Source organism: Uloborus diversus, chromosome 5 (genome assembly GCF_026930045.1).
Source record: "Uloborus diversus isolate 005 chromosome 5, Udiv.v.3.1, whole genome shotgun sequence".
In the NCBI taxonomy this organism is placed as follows: domain Eukaryota; kingdom Metazoa; phylum Arthropoda; class Arachnida; order Araneae; family Uloboridae; genus Uloborus; species Uloborus diversus.
The window spans coordinates 166,231,814-166,252,929 of NC_072735.1; the positions used below are offsets into that span (position 1 = coordinate 166,231,814).

Below are 21,116 nucleotides of genomic sequence, written 5' to 3' on the forward strand. Positions count from 1 at the left end.
GTCCCAAATGCTCACAACTGCTTCCCATTGATAACAAGTAACTGCTGTTTGTCTGTGTCCCGAAGCTCACGATTTTGACTTACTAGAAACAAGCAACTCTTGATTGTGTCACACAACTGTTGCTCATTGAAAACAAACAACTGCTGTTTCTGTTCTGAAGCTGACAACTGTTTCTCATCGAAAACAAGAACAAGCAACTCTTGCTTGTGTCTCGAAGCCATAACTCTCTCCAATTTGAAAAATCAACTCCTACTTTTGTCCCAAATGCTCACAACTGCTTCCCATTGATAACAAGCAACTGTTGTTTGTCTGTGTTCCGAAGCTCACGATTCTGACTTACTAGAAACAAGCAACTCTTGATTGTGTCACACAACCGTTGCTCATTGAAAACAAACAACTGCTGTTTCTGTTCTGAAGCTGACAACTGTTTCTCATCGAAAACAAGAACAAGCAACTCTTGCTTGTGTCGCGAAGCCCATAACTCTCTCCAAATTAAAAAATCAACTCCTACTTTTGTTCCAAATGCTCACAACTGCTTCCCATTGACAAGTAACTGCTGTTTGTCTGTGTTCCGAAGCTCACGATTCTGACTTACTAGAAACAAGCAACTCTTGATTGTGTCACACAACCGTTGCTCATTGAAAACAAACAACTGCTGTTTCTGTTCTGAAGCTGACAACTGTTTCTCATCGAAAACAAGAACAAGCAACTCTTGCTTGTGTCGCGAAGCCCATAACTCTCTCCAAATTAAAAAATCAACTCCTACTTTTGTTCCAAATGCTCACAACTGCTTCCCATTGACAAGTAACTGCTGTTTGTCTGTGCCCCGAAGCTCACGATTCTGACTTACTAGAAACAAGCAACTCTTGATTGCGTCACACAACTGTTGCTCATTGAAAACAAGCAACTACTGGTTTGTGTTCTGAAGCTGACAATTGTTTCTCGTCGAAAACAAGAACAAGCAACTCTTGCTTCGCTTGTATCTCGAAGTCCAAAACTCTTTACAATTAAAAAAATCAACTCCTGCTTCTATTCAGAAAATAGGTTTGAAAACAAGCAACTGTTACATTTAGAGCGGCGGAGCTCAACTGTTTCTCATCGTAAACAAGCCGTTTTTTTCTCGAAACTCACAACAGTTTCTCATTGATAAATAGATTCCATATTCCATGTAAAACTAAACAATATATGTTAGCACGATATTTTTCGAGTTTGTGCATCATAGCTTTGTTTGCTCACATTTACGATTTACTACTGCCTAGAATATCGTCAAATTTGGCGATGCAACGATCATCAAAGTTCCTACGTCTTTTATTACTAACTAGTGGTACCCGCACGGCTTTGCCCGTAATAGAAAAGTTAACAGGTCATTTGGTTCGCCTGTATATTTACAAACAATGGACGATGAATTTCTCGACAATTTCTATGTTAATTTGCTCGCCCATGTTATGGTAATTTACTCGTCCATATTATGATAATTTGCTCGGCAAATTTTTTTTAAAATTGGAAGAGAAAAATAACAAAATCGAATTTTTGAAAAATCGCTCCGAGGTGCACACCCCCATGCTACAAACTAATTTTGTGCTAAATTTCATGAAAATCGACTGAACGATCTAGGAGCTATGCGCGTCACAGAGATCCAGACATCTAGACGTTCAGTTTTATTATAAGTAAAGATAAAAATAAGGCCTAGATAAAACGGTGCTCCCCTTAGCTGAAGAATCAAATATTTTTCTTTTAATTTTGCATTTCTTGCAAAGGTATGGCACCTTGCAAACGTATTTATCACAGTGATCAAATTGAGCTAGGGCACAGCCAAGAGATGACCTCCGATTAATAAGAAGGAGAGAGTGTCGTGCCAAGGGTATGATCAGAACCCTTGACGTCAAACCATATGCTCACCAAGCATTTACGTAACTTATAAACATTATTATGAGAAACATCCTTTAATTCCAAGAAGAAAATTCTGGCTGCACCAATGAATTTAACCCGCCTCTGTAAAAGCAGGAGAGCAACCAACATTACTTTCATTCTTAACCTCAAATTACGCACTCTGTAAATGCAATAAAAAGAACATTAGATACGCTACGTTCGAGAACAATCAAACCAAATGCATTTACAAATCAACCTAAACGGGTAAACAATACCCTGCATCATTCGTAGACTAGCATTTTACGAACCAGTCAAACCCTGATCCCATTTTTTTTCACTTTGTTTTCGCAGAAAACCCTCCACCGTGTGAAAGAATGGCTACTTGTCGTTCGTCTTTCAATGCACAAATTACCTCCTATTTGATGTTTCCACAAAAGATAAAAATTTCGCTGATCCATCCGAAAAGCTACGGACATCAACGGAAAGAAAAAAGAATAAAATCACCGTTTTGAGAGGCTCTTAATGTCTGTTTGTCCTTGTGTCAAGCGAAGCGTGAAGGCCTGCCGCGTCCTCTTTACTACCTGTTGGTTCGCACAATAGCCGCTCGCGGCGCCCCTGAGCCACCCTTCCGAATTTCCGGATGGAAATAGGAACGCACGCCAGCGGTTTTGTGGTGAGGGTTGTTTGTCACTTAACCTGGAAAACTGAGCGATCTGCGTTTTGATATTTAGCAGACTAGAATGGGCGAAAAATGCTGCGTTAATCAAATGGAAAAATAGAGAAATTCAAGAGGCGGGTGGCTTTGTTGAAAACAACATTTTTCCGAATTGCGACATTTCATTTCTAGTGGAAGGCTGCTAGTGCAAAGATAGAATCGATTTGCTATCGAGTTTTTTAGAAATATGAAGTTATTGCACAAAAGTGTAACGAATTGAAGACCTCACTGCTGGAAATGAGACATCTCCCCACGTTAAAAGCTTTCAGAAATCACAAGCAACCGTTTTAAAAATTCATTTTTAAAGAATTTGTCTTCAGACAGTCAACGGTCTTTGGAGCAACCTCCCATTACTGAGACCCTTCCGTTATAGTGACAAATGCATGAAGTTCAGGGACGGACTGGGCCCCCCAAGAGGGCGCCAACCTTGACTCTCAAAGGTCGCACAGGCACGAGGTCGCAAATATATATACAGGGTGAGTTCGATCGAATCTGCCATACGAAAGGGGGTGATAGAAGAGCCCAAGCGGAGCATAGAACCACCCATTATCGTGTCCAATCCTTAACCGTAACCGAGTTTTGGTAAATTTAAGGAAAATGAGTAAAAAAACAAAATTCTGAGAAAACGACTGATTTCTGAAATTCCTGTAGGACCTACAAAGAAAATAAGTACATATTTGGAAAGAGCAGACTAAATCCTACAAAATGATACCTTTCGCATTAAGATAGTCGCATTTTACTGAGAGCTACAAGCTTTGAAACATTGGACACACTCAGAATTAAAATGGTGCCAACGTTTTTAATCGACATTTTCAAAAACAACCGTAAGAGCTACAATCGGGCAAATCTACCAAAATCTGGCCCATTTTATTGGCTTTCAGATGATACAACAACAAATCATATTGGGCTTCAAGTTCAGCTGAAAGTCAGACTTTTGTTTGAAACAGTGTAAAAATCTTCATTCGTTAAAAAAGGAAAACCAGCAAAGAGTCGCACTTTTCTGTTTTGAATTTTCTGTATCACGATAGCATGTTGCTTTCTTTGTTTAAGAAAATGATATTTTTATATAAAAATAATAGTTTTAACATTTAATTTAGAGAAAAAACACATGAGATAACGATTCGTAGAAATAAAAGAAGCATTACTTTCCCGTGCTTTTCACAAAGGGAAAATCACTAACAAAAAAATGTTACACCAACATCGATTAGTACATTTAATAAACCTGCAAAATTTACAATAGCTGCTGAAATTGGTCGCCGCCACATCTGATACACGTTCTTGCCCCTTTTGCGGACGGAAACAACCGTTGCTCTTAGAGAAATTTCATTCCTTAGTTTCCCTATTGTTTCAACAAGCCGGTCGCTCAATTCTTTCAAACTTGCTATTTCTGTTTTGTAAACTTCTTGTTTTAAGAATCCCTAAACAAAGAAGTCCACTGGCGTCAGGTCTGGGGATCTAGGGGGCCAAGGGATGGGGCCCATACGACCAATCCATTGGGGATACTGTTCAGTTAGAAATTCCCGAACGGCATTTGAAGAATGTGCAGGGGCTCTATCGTGTTGGAAAATGATTTCTGCCCTCTCCTGAACAGGAATAGCATCAAGAAGGTCAGGCAAATGATGTTCAATGAACTCTAAATATGTGTTTCCTTTTAGGTTACCTCGAAACACATACGGACCAATTAAATGATCTCCTATTACGCCAATCCAAACATTTATGCTGAATCGAGTTTGGAATGATGAGTTTTGGGTTAAGAAAAGATTATGTTCAGTATAATGATGCCAGTTATGCAAATATATGATGCCCCGTCTAGTGAACAACGACTCATCTGTCCACAATATCTTTCTTAGAAAATGGTGATCTTCAGTGTCTCGGGCTAGTAGCCATCTGCAAAATGTTACCCGCTTTTCTAAATCTGAATTGCGCAGTTCTTGTACTAGAGTAAAATGATACGGGTGATACTTGTTTTGGTGCAATGTTTTCATCACTTTACGTTGTGATAGTCCACCTTCTATAGCAATCGAGCGTGAACTCACACTTTGGTTTTCCACTACTCGGTCCAGCACATACTCCTCAACATTGGCAGAACGGTGATCCTGGCCCCTCTCGAACAACGTACCAAATGAACCTGTCTCTCTGAGCTTTCGATGTATAGAGGCAAACACATCAATTAGATGCAGAACGATTTGGGTAACGGAGCCGGTATTCTTTCTCGGCTCTGCGAGCATTACCATCACAAAATCCATACACGAAATGCATATCAGCATACTCTTCGTTACAAAATCGAGACATACCCAAAAATCGAGAAAAGAATATAGCAATTTATCTTTAGAAACTTAAACGAAAACTTTCAAAAACTAAAAACACACTCTCTACTGACTTACTGTATAAAGAATCATAATTCTAGCAATTTTCAAAACACATTTACAAAATATCAGAAAGAAGCAAACGATACATAAAATATTATGACAAATGAATAATTCTGTTTAGTTTTTATCATTAATTGTTTTGTTAAACAAATGCTTTTTATTTTCAGACGATATTTTTCACAATCATAAATCGTAATCGGAAGTCTTTTGATGGGTCTGTATACGTTTTAAGGTCTTATAATGCAGGAAGCTCATATTTAGAGTTCATTGAACATCATTTGCCTGACCTTCTTCAGGAGAGAGCGGAAATCATTTTCCAACACAATGGAGCCCTTGCACATTCTTCAAATGCCGTTCAGGAATTTCTAACTGAACAGTATCCCCAATGGATTGGTTGTATGGGCCCCATCCCTTGCCCCCCTAGATCCCCAGACCTGACGCCAGTGGACTTCTTTGTTTGGGGATTCTTAAAACAAGAAGTTTACAAAACAGAAGTAGCAAGTTTGCAAGGATTGAGCGACCGGCTTGCTGAAGCAGTAGGAAACTAAGGAATGAAATTTCTTTAAGAGCAACGGTTGTTTCCGTTCGCAAAAGGGCAAGAGCGTGTATCAGGTGTGGCGGTGACCAATTTCAGCAGCTATTGCAAATTTTGAAGATTTATTAAATGTACTAATTGAAGTTGGTGTAACATTTTTTGTTCTTGATTTTCCCTTTGTGAAAAGCACGGGAAAGAAATGCTTCTTTTATTTCTACGAATCGTTATCTCGTGTGTTTTTTCTTTTTATTAAACTGTTAAAACTATTATTTTTATATAAAAATATCATTTTCTTAAACAAAGAAAGCAACGTGCTATCGTGAAACAGAAAATTCAAAACAGAAAAGTGCGACTATTCGCTGGTTTTCCTTTTTTTAACGAATGCAGATTTTTACACTGTTTCAAACAAAAGCCTGAATTTCAGCTGAACATGAAGCCCAATATGATTTGTTGTTGTATCATCTGAAAGCTAATGGAATGGGCCAGTTTTTGATAGATTTGCCCGATTGTAGCTCTTACAGTTGTTTTTGAAAATGTCGATTAAAAATGTTGGCACCATTTTAATTCTGAGTGTGTCCAATATTTCAAAGCTTGTAGCTCTCGGTAAAATGTGACTATCTTAATGCGAAAGGTATCATTTTGTAGGATTTAGTCTGCTCTTTCCAAATATGTACTTATTTTCCTTGTATGTCCTACAAGAATTTCCGAAATCGGCCGTTTTCTCAGAATTTTGTTTTTTTTTACTCATTTTCCTTAAATTTACCAAAACTCGGTTACGGTTAAGGATTGGACACGATAATGGGTGGTTCTATGCTCCACTTGGGCTCATCTATCACCCCCTTTCGTATGGCAGATTCGATCGAACTCACCCTGTATATAGTATATATATATATATATATATATATATATATATATATATGTGTGTGTGTGTGTGTGTGTGTGTGTGTATCTAATTTGAATTCTGACACTTTGAATTCGAATTATGTTTTTCGCAATCACGAGTTGCGACAGGACTCTACTCATTGAACGCTATTGTTTCTAGAAATGGCTCATGTCCTCCCAAGCCTGCCCCTCCTCCTGGGCGGTTACGTGAGTGTATGTGTGTAAGGACTTGTTTGTGTGTAGACGTGTGTGTATGCAGGACATGGACGCCACCGCCTAGGAGGAGGGGATTCCGGTGGACAGTGCTGCTAGTGGAGGCTAGGACCAGAGGAGCAGCTCCGTCCTCCGGTGGGCGGCGGTGCTGCAGAGGCCCCTGGTCCATTCTGAAAAAGGAACCGGACATAAAGGACGGTCAAATGAAAGAAATAAGCAATCGTGATTGCTCAAAAAAAAAAAAAAGACGAAGTCGTACAGGTTGGAGGGTGTAAATAATAATAAGAATAAAAAACCGAAGTTGCAGAGGTTCGGGGCACAAAAAAAAAAAAAAAAATAATAATAATAATAATAATAATTCGCTCTTAGCTATGAACACAAATTCTATTTTATTCTCCTGATATAACAATAAATTTCACAATGTCAATGTCCAATCAATTTTTCGATTATCTTTCAAACTCGAGAACCTAGACTTTTTTTGTGAGAGAGGGAGATATAGTGACAATGTTTTATGCGTTTCCTTTTCCCTTCTTTTTTTTTTTTTTTGTTAATTTTGCAAATTTCTAATAATGATGAAAATATTCACCTCTAATAAGATTTTATATCTACGTTGCATTACAGATCCACATTAAAAGTTTTCTTACAGTGTCGAAATTTATAAATATTTCAAATTGTCCCACTGTGCCCCGGTTTCCCCCATCGCTTGAATTAAAACATTAGCTTTCTCTAAATACTAGTGATAAAAATTAATTCTCCCTATAGAAGTTAATGTTGCTTAGGTTTTTTTCCGTCCCAAAACTACTCCATAGGACTTATTTATTTTTTATTAATTTATTTTTACCGTGGGGCTTTTTTTATTTTATTTCAGAAAGAATACATTTCAACACGAACCAAGTTCATTCACGAAAAATTATTCTAGGTGTTGAGTTCCATCATTGAATGCAAAAACGGAATTTTACCATGAACGTTTCATCGTTTTCGAAATTTCTGCCGACAAAAAATCGTCTGTCTAGAATTTTGACTTGTGGCATCACTAAGCCCAAAAGGAAACGCTTAAAACAATAGAAGCATTTCCCAACAACAAGAAAGTGGAACCTATTGCAGTATTTCTTCGCCGAATTCTATTGTCATACTCTCCTCGGGGAAAGTCCAATAAACTTCAGGCTTCAAAAATGGCAGTGTGATATTGTCACTTCTGTGCATCGAAACGAAGTAAATCATTCGAACGCACAACTTTGGCTGTAAATATTCATAACACAAATATCCTTTCTTTCGAAACGGAGAAAATGGCAACTGCCTAATTTTGTCCCCGGCCTTGGCACGGATAACAGCACAACTGAATTGCGGCAGCGGTATTCGGATTTTTGCACTTCCTCAAAATTTTTATTTAAAAAGTTTAAAATATGAGGAGTTTATTGTACTTTTTGTTTTCTTTTTGTGGCAACAGTAGCATGACGTACCTATTCTTAACTGCCCTTGACAATTGTATTAAAGAATTTGTAATACGGTTTTTACATACGAAGGTCTTAACGACATCCCCAAACTACTTAAGATTTTTTCCATAAAGAAATTCAGTAAATTCAATTTTTTAGTGAGAAAGGACCCAGTTTCGGACCCCAAAGGAGCATAAAAACACTGAGAATTATTTTCATAGGGCAAAAATAATTTTGTGTTCAAATTTTTGGACAATTTTCAGTTATTTTTTGGTTTTTCATTTTAAATGTTAAAATGCTAAACTTTTTTTGAGGAAACATGTGGGAAATGCTTTTTCTATGTTTGCGTTCGCAGTTGTATTCGCAACTCCAGAGCTCGAATACGCTACCTTGCGGTGGTTAACAATACTAAAGAAAAAGGTAAAACATTCCATTCCAAGTGATTTCTTTGGGGTAAATAACAGGCTTCAGACAGTTTGTGGTGTAATGTAATTTCAGAAGAATTGAAAAGAAAGCTTCCCACAAACACGATGAAAAATTACTGCCATTCACTAAGCGTCAAAGCAAGTTATAAGTTACGGCATTTGTTTGTTTTACCTTTTTCATCCGCCATTAGACAGTGGCTGCAGCGCCCTCCATAGTTTATTGGAGTTGCAAATAGCGATAGAGTAAAAAATCATGTTTCAACTTTGGAAACTACACAGTTTCCATGGAAACATTCGTGTCTCTACAATAAATAAATATAGAAACGTAGAATTTTGAGTCAATTAATTTTAAGACTGAACTTACGTATAAGCATCGAATTGATGTTTTCAATGACATGACAGTTCGCAAAAAATTATAAGAACGAAAACTAATTTAATTGGATTTATAATGTTAAAAGTTTAATTTCCTCAAAAAGGGCGATGCCTTTAAAAAGTTTCAGAAAGCATTCTCTAAGTAAACGTTCTTTATAGCGAACAAAACAGCAGGTAGACACGTGTTGCAACCTCGTTCGAGGTGATAGAGGAAGTATAGAACATACTCAGCTGCATAAACATATTCCATTTCTAGACTCTACTGTAAAGAAAAATGAAAACTGCTGTGCAAATATCTTCATCATGACTTGCCCTACATATCAGTCAACCACCGTTGCTTATAAATAGTCTCAAAATAAATTATAAGCTTTTTTAATATCCCTTTAAAGCTGATTTGGTGCAGTTATGTTCAGCAAACTTGGCTTTCGCATAGGTTAACAGCAATGTTTGTCAACTGCTAAGTGTTGTGCCACATATCATTCCACAAACATTACAACAGTGGACCCTCGTTTTACGTGGGCGTTACGTTCCACGGAAATGCCGCGTAAATCGAAACCGCCTAAATTGAGACCTTAATAATAGTGTTAAATTAGAGGTTAGGTTCCGTAGATAAAAAAACTACTTCATTCTAGTGATGACTAATTGTATAATAAGCTTAATGTGTACTTACATCGATTTCTATGCACAACATGTATAAAGATAACATAAATTAATTTCGTGTTCTGTTTATAAAGAGGAGCTGGCTATGATAGTCTTTTGGCATTCATTAAGAATTTTTCTCTGTAATTCTTTGCAGTTCGTTAACGCATCCATGATCACTTGCTTCATTTCCATGATAGAATCTTCCTTCATTAACAAAAGAAAGATATTTCTATTGTCTAGGAATGACTCAAAATTTTCAATGTGAACGTTTTTAGTTGTGTGTCACCAACGTCGGTATCCTCGTTGGTTTTGGCCTCCTTTATCGCTCTAAAAAGTCTTCTTCCAGTGAGTTCTGAACTGTGTGGGATCAATAACTTTACTTCTAGAAAGAGCTCTGGAACCAATTGCATAAAATGTTTCGAGGGGCCCAAGTTTGGTTATTAGCATGCAAAAATGCAGTTTATTACGAGTAATCTGTAATCTTTAGGAGTTTGGATTTTGAAAGAGAGGAAAATGTTATCTGTTTGCATTGCTGCATCCGCGTAAAACCGAAACTCATCCGCGAAAAATAAAATAAAGGTGTCAAATCTTAAACCGCGCATAATCGAAACCGCGTAAAATAAACCCGCGTAAAACGAGGATCTACTGTATTAAAAAACCTCTCGAATAAATTATCCAAACTTAAACCACACTTTAATGAATTTCACCCAACATACGAGGGTTGATCCAAAAGTAAGATTCTCATCCAATTTTACAAATATACAGCACTGTCTATTCTCATTGAAATATACATCGTTGGAAAGGAAAAAGTTTTTCTATTTTTAACCATAATCGCCATTTTTTTCTGTGCATTATTGTCGACGGTGCCTTAACTTCTGTATCGAGCGTCATAGAATTCCACCGCCAGAGTGGAACATGGCAGTCAACAAACCACTCCGCTCTTGATTGCAGTCCGGAGCTCGATTCTAGTGATTACCACTTGTTTCCTAACTTTTAGGAACACTTTGATGGTCAACGTTTCAGGAGCGACGATGAAGTCAAACGAGCTGATGTGTGCATCACATGACTTCCTTTTATTCCAATTTAATGTCATTTTCTCATTATTGGCAGTTTGGTATGATTCAATAGTTTACTCTCTAAATATTACCAACTGTGGCGAAATTGAAACCAGATTAAAAAAAAATTAATTATAAAAAATCGAGAAATTTGTCGCCAAGCTGGCGAAAAAACTTGGCGACCAAAAGACTGGCGATATATCGCCAAGTGTTCGCCAAATTATAACACCACCTGAGTTTATGTCGAAATTAACAATGATTTCCCCCCAAAAAGGAGCAAAAGACCCGAATGCAACCAAAAAGGGAGGTGCACAACTAGACCCCACTAGGAGTCTACATAGCAAATTTCAACTTTCTAGGACATTTCGTTCTTGAGTTATGCGACATACATACACACATACATGCATACAGTTGTCACGAGAAAACTCGTTGTAATTAACTCGGGGATCGTCAGAATGGATATTTCGGGTGTCTGTACGTTCTTATGCACTTATCCACGTGTGGTCCGGCTGAAAAAAAGAACTCAACATTCATTCGGGAGTGAGCAAAATGGAAATAAGGGCGATTTTTGGATGAAAATTTTTTCGCGAATACATTACTTCCTTTTTTGTAAAAGAAAGTAAAAAGAGGTGAAACGCTTCATCAGCGGGTTGGCGGTGGAATCCTGTGACACGACTCGATAGAGAAGTTAAGGCACCGTCGACAGTAATGCTCAGAGAAAGATGGCGATTATGTATAAAAATAGAGAAACGATTTTTCTTTCCAACAATGTGAATTTCAATGAGAATAGCCAGTGCCGTATATTTATAAAACTGATGGGACCCTTACTTTTGTATCGACCCTCGTACCTTCAGCAAAGCATTTTAAAACTGCTATTGCTGTAAGAATATTGGACATACATTGAGTCGTAGAACAGTAGCAGAAACAAGAAAACTTATTTGGACAAATTAATTAAAAGTTATAATAAAAAACAAAACAAAGTTATTTACGTTTGCGTTAGTATTTTCAAAAGCAACTACTGAACGTAAGGTTACATAGTTACATTGGAGATACTAGTGTTTTCGATATCATTCTCATCAGTGGATAGTTTTGGAATGTGGAGGAATTTTATACTCGTATCTTTTTTGCATTATCAACGATGTTTTGAGCAAATGGGGTCGTTTCCAAAATTTTAAAAGTATTTTTTTTTCTGAAAGAACATGCTTAAAAACATAGGATGTGACCATTTTTTAAATAATTTGTTTAAGTTTAATATTTAAAAAAAATTACTTAAATCGGTCGCTTCTATTGTTTATGCTTCAGCCAAATGACATCACAAATGATGAAATGCCATTCAGTGTTGCCATTCACAGAACAAAATATTTAATTCGCATCTTTACTCACGTGTATTGGCAACGATATGGTTGATAGCAATGATAGCAAGCGTAGAGCGCAATTTTAATTCGCTTCTTGATTATCATAACGTGGAAACGCGATAGAAAGATGCGCCAAAGAGCATCATTTGTGACGTCATCAAGACCAAGCCTTGTTTGAAAAATCGGGGATTTAAAAAAAATAATTAAAAAATAACTGTTGGGGAAAATGAACGTATTTTCTGGGTCCATGTCTTTTTTTTTTTTTTTGCTTATTCCATCAATTTCAGTGACAAAAAGTCCTACTTTTGACTGAAGGAAGCAACCCCATTGTAAAATTTGCAATTGTATATTTTCTAAAATATTCGCTTTCATTCACCTCCGCTTGGATGCTCTGTACATCATATACATAGTTTCGTTTGAACTTGTCTAGTTTTTTAAATGACAAACTGAAGATATGCAATGAATGACGTAGGAAAAACATTTGCATCAGATTTTGCATCTCTACATAGTATAAAATGAAGTGTCCAAAAAGCGTCTGTTTGTTTGAACTCGCAAAACTCGAGAACTACCCGGCTGATTTCGCTGAAATTTTCACAATTTGTTCCTTTAAGTCCTGAGAAGGTTTGCAGACCAGTTCGAAAAAAATTCGATGAATAGTTCTTTTTTTATTCCAATTTAGGCCCAATTTTCACATAAATTCCCGAATATGGGGGTTAAAAATTACTCGCAATTAGTAATATTATATATCGTTGGAAAGGGAAGAATTTTCCGCGTTCTACGCTTTTTGTTCCAACGCTCTAACTTAATTGCGGCGGGAGTTATTTACGTTTTTAGCTCGAATTTGTTTAGGCTTAGCTGAAATTTAGGCACTACTTTCTTCATTAAATTTATCAATAAAAAGTGAATGAATTGTCCTACAGTTTTCGTTTTGACACCATTGAAAAGAACTACCTTTTTTACTCCAGATCTAACTCGACCTATGGTCGGAAGTTTAATTCTCTATCTCCATTAGAAAAAAAAGTTACAAGCGAATTAAATGAAGCTCAAAAATCTGTTCTCTATTCAAGTTTTTAACCATTTTATTTTGCGTTTCCACGGTAACGCTTTTTGAATCCATTGTTTCTATCTTTCTCATTTTCAATTCTGAAAATTATTTTATTTTGTGCTTCCATAGTTACGCTTTTTAAATCCATCTTTCTCATTTTATGTTAATTTCTTAAAAGTATTTTAATATCTGTCGTCATTGTTTGGAGTTGAAATTTAGCATGATGATTTTTTTTTCTTTTATTTATGCCTGATTGTTGAATATACGTCACTTGACACAATTTTTGTTTTCAAAATTGACCGGGCAAAGCCGGGCAACGCAGCTAGTTGAAATATAAAAGCACGAAAAAAAAAAGTCAAATTCAAACCTTTCCCTACTCTTAGTGGAGGAACCAAAGCACGTTTCATCAAATATCTCAAAAACTCATTTCCGCTTATAGTGCCGTTTATCTGCCCACTGCAATAAATACACCATGGCAGTTTCAATTAAATTCCATCAGACGCAGAAAATTTCGTTCTTTCATCTGGCACTAATATGTTAAATGTGCGAGTATGTTTTCACTACAAAAATTGTGAAAAAACGCTAGAGAGTTTTAACTAATACCTAGGGTAGTTAAAGTAATACAAAGACGAGACCTAGCAAAGAACCCTCTCGATCATATCTCGATTCGAATGAAAAAAAAAATATTATGAAAATCGGTTCATCCATTTAGGAGCTACGATGCCAAAAACAGTCACACAGACCCGCCAAACTTAAAATCTCCAACCTTGTTGCTTCGGCGCTTAAAAATGAAGTACCGTAAACGCGGGCTATTTTGGCCCAGATTTTGAAACTTTTCTCATTCTTTTCTTAATAATTTTGTAACTATTCATATTTTCAAGCTGTGGAAACTTGTTTTACATATCTAGAAATCTCTTAATTTAACTTTTGAATAGCGATCAGCTTACTTCCAAGTATTTTAACTCTTTATTATTGTTTTTTATTTGGGCCAATGTTACCTTTGCGTTTAGGCCCAAAGAGTTTTTCCATATTTAAAATCATTGTAGAAGTAACTAGAGCCAAAGAAAGAAGTGTGCTCATACAGAAAAATATTTGAAAGAAAAATGCATTTTACGTGAAGTTTGAGTCACATATACACTGGTGTGCAAAAATTAAGAACGAGACGGTTTTTTCAATATAACTTTGTACAAAAGCTTTCCAAATCAACACATTTAATACCGTAAGATCACCAATACGTAAGGACATGTGTAATGTAAGCAACACTTACTAAAAGAGGAATCAGAGGGATAAAAAGAAGCTTTATTGAAAAAGTAGCATGGAGCGCAATGCGACTGAAGGCCGAAACATCCCTGTGATGGGTGTCCAGTAAAAAACATCCGGTCTTTAGTAGGGGATATGATCTCCCCCGACTGCTAGGAAGGTTTCACAGCGTCTGCCCATGCTGAGAATGAGGGTGTCAATGAGTTGTTGAGGCATTGCTGCCCATTCGTCTTGCAGCGCCAATCGAAGCTCCCGAATCGTTACTGGTGGTAAGGTACGAGCTGCCAAGCGTCTGCCTAGAAAATCATATACATGCTCGATGGGATTGAGATCCGGAGATCGTGCCGGCCAATCCATACGTTCAATATCCTCACTCTCTAAGAGCTGTTCGGCAACTACTGTGTGATGACATGGTGCATTGTCGTCCATGAAAAGGAACTGCGGACCCATAGCGCCTCTAAAAAGACGCAAATATGGAAGAAGAATTTCGTTACAATAACGGGTCCCGTTGACTGAACCTGCGTCGAAGATGTGAAGGTCTGTACGAGTACCAAGCAAGATGCCTCCCCAAACGAGAACACCGCGACCTCAATACCTGTCCCTTTCAATGATGTTCAAGGGATGATTGCGGCTTCCCCGCTCTCTCCAGATGAGTATGCGATGAGAATCGCAACTCAGACTGAATCTGCTCTCATCTGTAAAGAGTACTCGTCCCCATTCATTGTCTCTCCAATTCCGTTGTTCCCAGCACCACAGAGAACGCCTTCTCCGATGGGCAGGCGTTAGAGGTACACACCGTACAGGGCGTCGTGCAAACAGACCACCACCGTGCAGTCTTCTGGCCACGGTAAAACGCGATATCGGTCGTCCAGTCGCCTGTGTCGTGTGTCTAGCGAATTCTCCCGCTGTCTGCCGCCTGTTTCTTCTAGCCTGTAAGACAATATACCGGTCATCTGCGGATGTGGTTCCTCGTGGACGACCACTACTGAACCCCCGGATAGCTGTTCCTGTAGTTTGAAATTGTCTCCAAAGTCGTGAAACGATGCTGTGAGCAATTCCGAACTCTGCAGTCACGCTTGTCACACTGCGGCCTTCCTCCAACTTCCCAATGATTCGACCTCGGGTAAAAGCATCCAGATGTCGTCTAACAGATTGATTATTCGCCATTTCTCGCTGAGGCAGCAACTCGGTGTGATTTTAACTGCTATACGGCGTGCAATCTCTTTGCCAGAAATACTGATCTTACACCGACAACATGCTTTATACTACTCAGACACTCCCCCATTACGTCTGCCTGCATATCTGCAGATGTGCTACCATACATCACCTTACTTAATCTCGTGATTGGTCTTTCTGTTAGCTCTGCCTCTTCGTTCAGCTGATATGCTAATTTTTCGACTTCGTCCTTTATTTTTGCACACCAGTGTATGTGTGCACACCTAGTTATTGTCTCAGAAATTACGTGGGGAATCGTCATATTTTCATCAGTTTTGTAGGTTGAATAATTTTATTAAGATAACACAATTCTTAAAACAAAAGATTCCAAATTTTTGGTCACTTCCAAAACTTTTCGGTGCATTCCATGCTCTCACATTCGCTCCTTCTCTCGCATGAACAGCTATCCTTGGAAACCTGAGCTCATTCCATTCTACAATAATAAAAATCCGTAAAGTTTCCTAATATTTAACAATATTTGTAAGAAGTAGGTGCAGGTGGGTAAACCTTTTCTAAACCTCCTGCAACTTTTAATTCCTCTTCCATAATGAAAGCAATGTAACTGAGCCCTGATGAATTGAGTCTGCAATCTCTCTCTTTATCCGTTGCCGAGGATTCCACGTTTTTTTTCTTGTGTTTTTCCTATTTAGAGTCTTAGTTTTAACTATTCCTTACTTTTCCAAATCTCTCTGGCGGAATTTCAAGTTTTTATGCTGAGCCAAAGTAGTTCGTAGTTTTTAGGTTTAGAGATACGTTGTAATTGTCAATTAAAAAAAAAAAAAACTAAAACAGAAATGAGAAGTACAACTATACTACGGCATAGAGTATTAAAAAGTGCTCATAAATATAAACTTAAAAAACTCTTAGCTGATGTAGAACTGCTTCTACATGGAGAAGTTAGAGAGGTTATGAAGGCAGATGTTAGCACAAGTAATGCAGAACCACTAGTGCTGTTTCTTGAGAAAAGCTATAGAACTGCTTGGTATACATAATTCAGTGCTTGGGGATGCTCTCCAGTGGGATGTCAAAATATGTTGAAAAAATTGCTCCCTGAAGGTTGACAGAGAACGTTGTATCTTTTTATCCGTTTGAGCCAAAGAAGCTCGCATTTACGGTAGTACAAAGCTAATCCTCTTGGTTCAAAATTGCCCTATATAAGACACAATTTACCTCACTCATAACGACCCCTGATTTTACTAGGGCTCTGATATAGCGAAGAAATCAGAAATACTTGATTGGTACAATGTCAAGTCTATGGGAACGTGATTCGTTTTTAACGAATAAACCCGCTTTCAGAGAGCAATATTTCTATGATTCATAAAATTTGTATTGACTTTTTGTTCCATTTATCCTTTCTCGGTAAAACCCTTTAAGAGTCCCTCCCCCGCTCCCCCTGAAGTCAACCGAAATTCAGTGATGATTCACAAATCCTGAGAACAAGAGGTAATTGCCTTTTTTTTTTATTTGTGGGGAACAGAAGCGTTTAAAAATTAATGTATCGTCGCCTCAACGCAACAGTAGGATATCTTACGGTTATTCCTGGAATTAGATGTCTTACTGTTGCCCTGCAGCAACGATATGTGTTCATATGTGTATTTTTAAAAAACAATGACACGGGAAAGAGACATTCGGACAGTTCAAAGCAAATTGACCGACTTCTTTGATGTTGCACAAAGATTAAAAAGAAAAAAAAAAGCAACTATAATATGTTTTTTATAATATTTTTCTCAAACTCGTATTTTACGAGCACCCGGTTATAGCGAGCAAATATTGTGGTCTCTTTGCACTCGTTATAAACGAGTTCGACTGCAATACTAAACTGCAGGGACCCTTATGTAAGATAACTTTAAGTAGCGAAATCCATTATGTAAATGCCTTAAACACTGATTTGTGAAATGATTCATCAAACGATTGAATTGTACTTACGCACACTGAGCCACCATGTCACTTCGACCCATGTCATTGATTCGCCTCTGTGTACTGCGAGTTAATCCATCCATACATTGTCTCATTCGATCCCTGGAGCACCTCCTTTGGGCAAAACTTCCCTGGCACACTGGTTAAAGAGAAGAACAAACATGAAAATAGAGCTCAGGTCATTGCACTGAAAATCACTAACACATATGCACTAAAAATTGACAGCTAAGAATACGTATAAATTATTTGTTTACACAAATTAGGTTCACATTCGTCTCAATTAAGGACATCCTCTGTCTTTTCTTTACTAATAATAAAGCTGAAAGTCTCTCTGTCTTGTGGGTCTCTGTCTTGTCGGAGGATGTCTGGATGTCTGGATCTCTGTGACGCGCATAGCGCCTAGACCGTTCGGCCGATTTTCTTGAAATTTGGCACAAAGTTAGTTTGTAGCATAGGGGTGTGCACCTCGAAGCGATTTTTCGAAAATTCGATGTGGTTCTTTTTCTATTCCAATTTTAAGAACAAAACTATCGTAAGATGGACGAGTAAATTACGAAATTATCATAACGTGGAACCGTAACATGGGCACAAGCCAATTGGCGAGATACGAAATTATCATAACGTGGAACCTTTACATGCGTGCAAGCCGATTGGCGAGAAAATTCACCATACATTATTTGTAAATATACAGACGAACCAACAGACCTTTTAATTTTTTCTATTACGGGCAAAGCCGTGCGGGTACCACTAGTCTTAAAATATTGTTAAATTCTGATTAATTTTTTCTCCTTGTTCACAAATAAATTGTACTTTTTTTCCAAAATCGAAAATAGAACTCTTCAATCGAACTAGTTTAATGATACTGTTTTAGGCACATTTACAAGTAGGCACATTTACAAGTGAAAATTCGAATCACTATTTTTAAAAATGGCAGTGCAGTGCAACTGAAGAATCTTGATCGTTCAGATCCACTAAATGTGTCCTAGACAACTCTTAATTCAGGGATCGCTTACTACTCTATTCTCCCCCCCCCACCTCCTCCCTGAAAAAAATCATTTTTCTTTCCTTACTTATTGGCAATTTTTATTTTCTCGTAATGGGGTGGTTTCCTTCAGTCAAAGGTACTACTTTTAGTCATTGAAATGGATAGAATGAGCAAAAAAAAAAAAAAAAAAAAAAATTACATGGACCCAGAAAATACTTTCATTTTCCCAACAGTTTTTTTTTTTTTTTTACATTACTTTTTTTAAATGTCCGATTTTTCGAACAAGGCGTGGTCTTTATGACGTCACAAATGATGCAATTTGGCGCATCTTTCTACTACGTTTCCACATTATGATAATCAAGCAGCGAATTAAAATTGAGCTCTACGCTTGCTAACCCTATCGTTGCCAATACACGTGAGTAAAGATGCGAATTAAATATTTTGTTCTGTGAATGGCAACATTGAATGGCATTTCATCATTTGTGATGTCACACGGCAGAAGTGTAAACAATGAAAGCGCAACGATTTAAGTAATTTTTTTAAAATATTAAACTTAAATAAATTATTTAAAAAATGATCAGATCCTATGTTTTTAAGCATGCTCTTTCAGAAAAAAATAATTTTAAACTCTTGGAAACGACCCCATTCCATGGGTTGCCTGATTTCTCATTCTTTGTCGAGAAAAAAATATTTGTTTTCATTCTTATATTGAAGTTAAAAAAAAAAAATCTAAAAGCGAGTGAAAAGCGCAGTAATATGCATTTACTAAAAAAATCGAAAACAGAATATAACTTTTATGCTTTATTTTTTAGCAACATCAAATAGCTCGTACGATCATGTTATGCGAGCATCATTATAACGGGACATTAAAAATCTTTTTCCTTTTTTTTAATTTTGTTAATTCTATACCTTAGAGCCAGAGTAACGTAAGTCACAGAATAATTGCAACTTTGCAGGAGATCGAAAACACTTTCGCGTGGCGCATAAAAAGGATGGGGCTTGTGCTTTTTTATGCTGGTAAATAATTATAAAGGTTTTTTTTTTACATATTTACGTTGTGATGACTCGATGCGTAATAAAATTCTATATATAAAGCAGTAATAACCTGAAAATTACTACTTTTGGACTTAGTCAGTCTCGCTCTGAGGTACAGAATTGTAGTTTAAAAAAAGATGCTTCATTGAAAGTTTGCAGAGCATAACTGAGCTGGTAGTGTATTTTATGCATCTGCTTATTTATTCAAAACTAGTGATACAGACACGGCTTTGCCCGTAGTAGAAAAAGTAAAAGATCATTTGGTTTGCCTGTATATTTACAAATAATGGATGATGAGTTTCTCGCCAATTTGCTGTGTTAGTTTGCTCGTCCATGTTACGGTTTCACGTTATAGCAATTTGGTAATTTGCCCGTCCACGTTATGATAATTTGCTCTGTAAAATGTTCTTAAAATTGGAATAGAAAAAAAACAAAATCAAATTTTCGAAAAATCCCTTCGAGGTGCACACCCCCAACTACAAACTAATTTTGTGCCAAATTTCATGAAAATCGGCCGAACGGTCTAGGCGCTATGCACGTCACAGAAATCCTGATAGATATCCTAACACAGATCCACACTTTTAGCTTTATTATTATTATAGATAAAGACAACAATCTTGCATCTGAGCAAAAGCAAGTGTCCACCATTTTATTTTCGACTTATAAAAATGTCAGTGGTACATATTTTTTTCCGCATAAAAACACACAACGAAAAGGATGAAACTAAAGATGCGATGACAAGGCTGAAAATACATTTGAAAACGTGGTTACAAATGCAAAACAATCAATCTAAGCAAAGACTTTTTGACAGTAAAAGTGAATGTCGTAATCATGTTTACATATTCTCTTAACGTGCGGCCACTTATGCAACGGATTCGGTGAACCGAGTAATTCGTGGTTGCTTAATCTAATCACCGTAGAATGTAGAAGTTCACCTTTTCCCGCGAAAAATTCATGCCGTTTCGTAACATAAAAGTTTAAAAATACTCAGTCTCCAACAGTTTGATTGTGAACGTGTTTTGAAAAGTGTCACAGTGATGTTAGTTTCACTATCAAGTCGTGAAAATACTTGAGATAGTTATTTAAAAGTTAGAAAATCGCCTGTCAAGGTATGACGGGTAGAAATTGCTTCTACATTTGAATAAGGCCCCTATATATACGAGCGCATCAGCTTAAGATCAGCTATTTTGGATCGGAGCGCGTGTTTGCTTTTTCTGGCGAGTTATGGGGTTTGGTGATTTTTCACTGCCAAACCCCATACACGCACTAAACTCTATTACTCGCAGCTAATAATCGTAAGATTATTAGCTGCACACGTGAATTCTTTATTAAATAAAATATTATTTAAGGCAAATTTGGCGAAACACGAAACTTTGCTGTGGTAACCCTAGCTCCGCAACAATGAAAAATCCGATCCAAAACGGCTAAACTTAAGCTGGTGCGTCGGCCTATCTATATAGACTCGACGTTAAATCCCGGTTATCACAAATTTGCCATTTCTACTGCGCTTGCGCGCGGATTTAGCTGATTTCAAAAATCTTGCTAAAATTAATTACAAACATTTTAAATTTGGTAATAAACATGAGATAGCAACAGATAAAAATTAGAAATCACAACGTTTTCTCTTATTTAGTTTTTAGGCCTCGATAAAGATTGAATTTTGTGTCCCTATTATTAATGGATTCGGTGTCTGATTTGTCTGTCCTTTTTCAGGACGAAATTGTGTACCACAGAAGAGCGTACTAGAATTGCAGCATCACTTCTAATACAAAGCCGAACCCTCAACCTAAATAA

The 21,116-nt window shown here is 37.1% G+C and overlaps 2 protein-coding genes across 3 annotated transcripts in view; both read right to left on the reverse strand.

Annotated features, from left to right (window-relative positions):
• LOC129222657 (uncharacterized) overlaps positions 1–21,116 on the reverse strand; it is a 111,106-nt gene that overhangs the window by 45,215 nt on the left and 44,775 nt on the right. For both annotated transcript variants that reach the window (XM_054857186.1, XM_054857187.1), the window contains exon 2: positions 17,312–17,441. In XM_054857186.1, coding sequence (XP_054713161.1) covers positions 17,312–17,441 — 130 coding nt within the window. The remainder of the gene's footprint in view (positions 1–17,311; positions 17,442–21,116) is intronic.
• The window catches only part of LOC129222660 (uncharacterized), a 516,294-nt gene that overhangs the window by 1,492 nt on the left and 493,686 nt on the right, over positions 1–21,116 (reverse strand). The window lies entirely within an intron of this gene.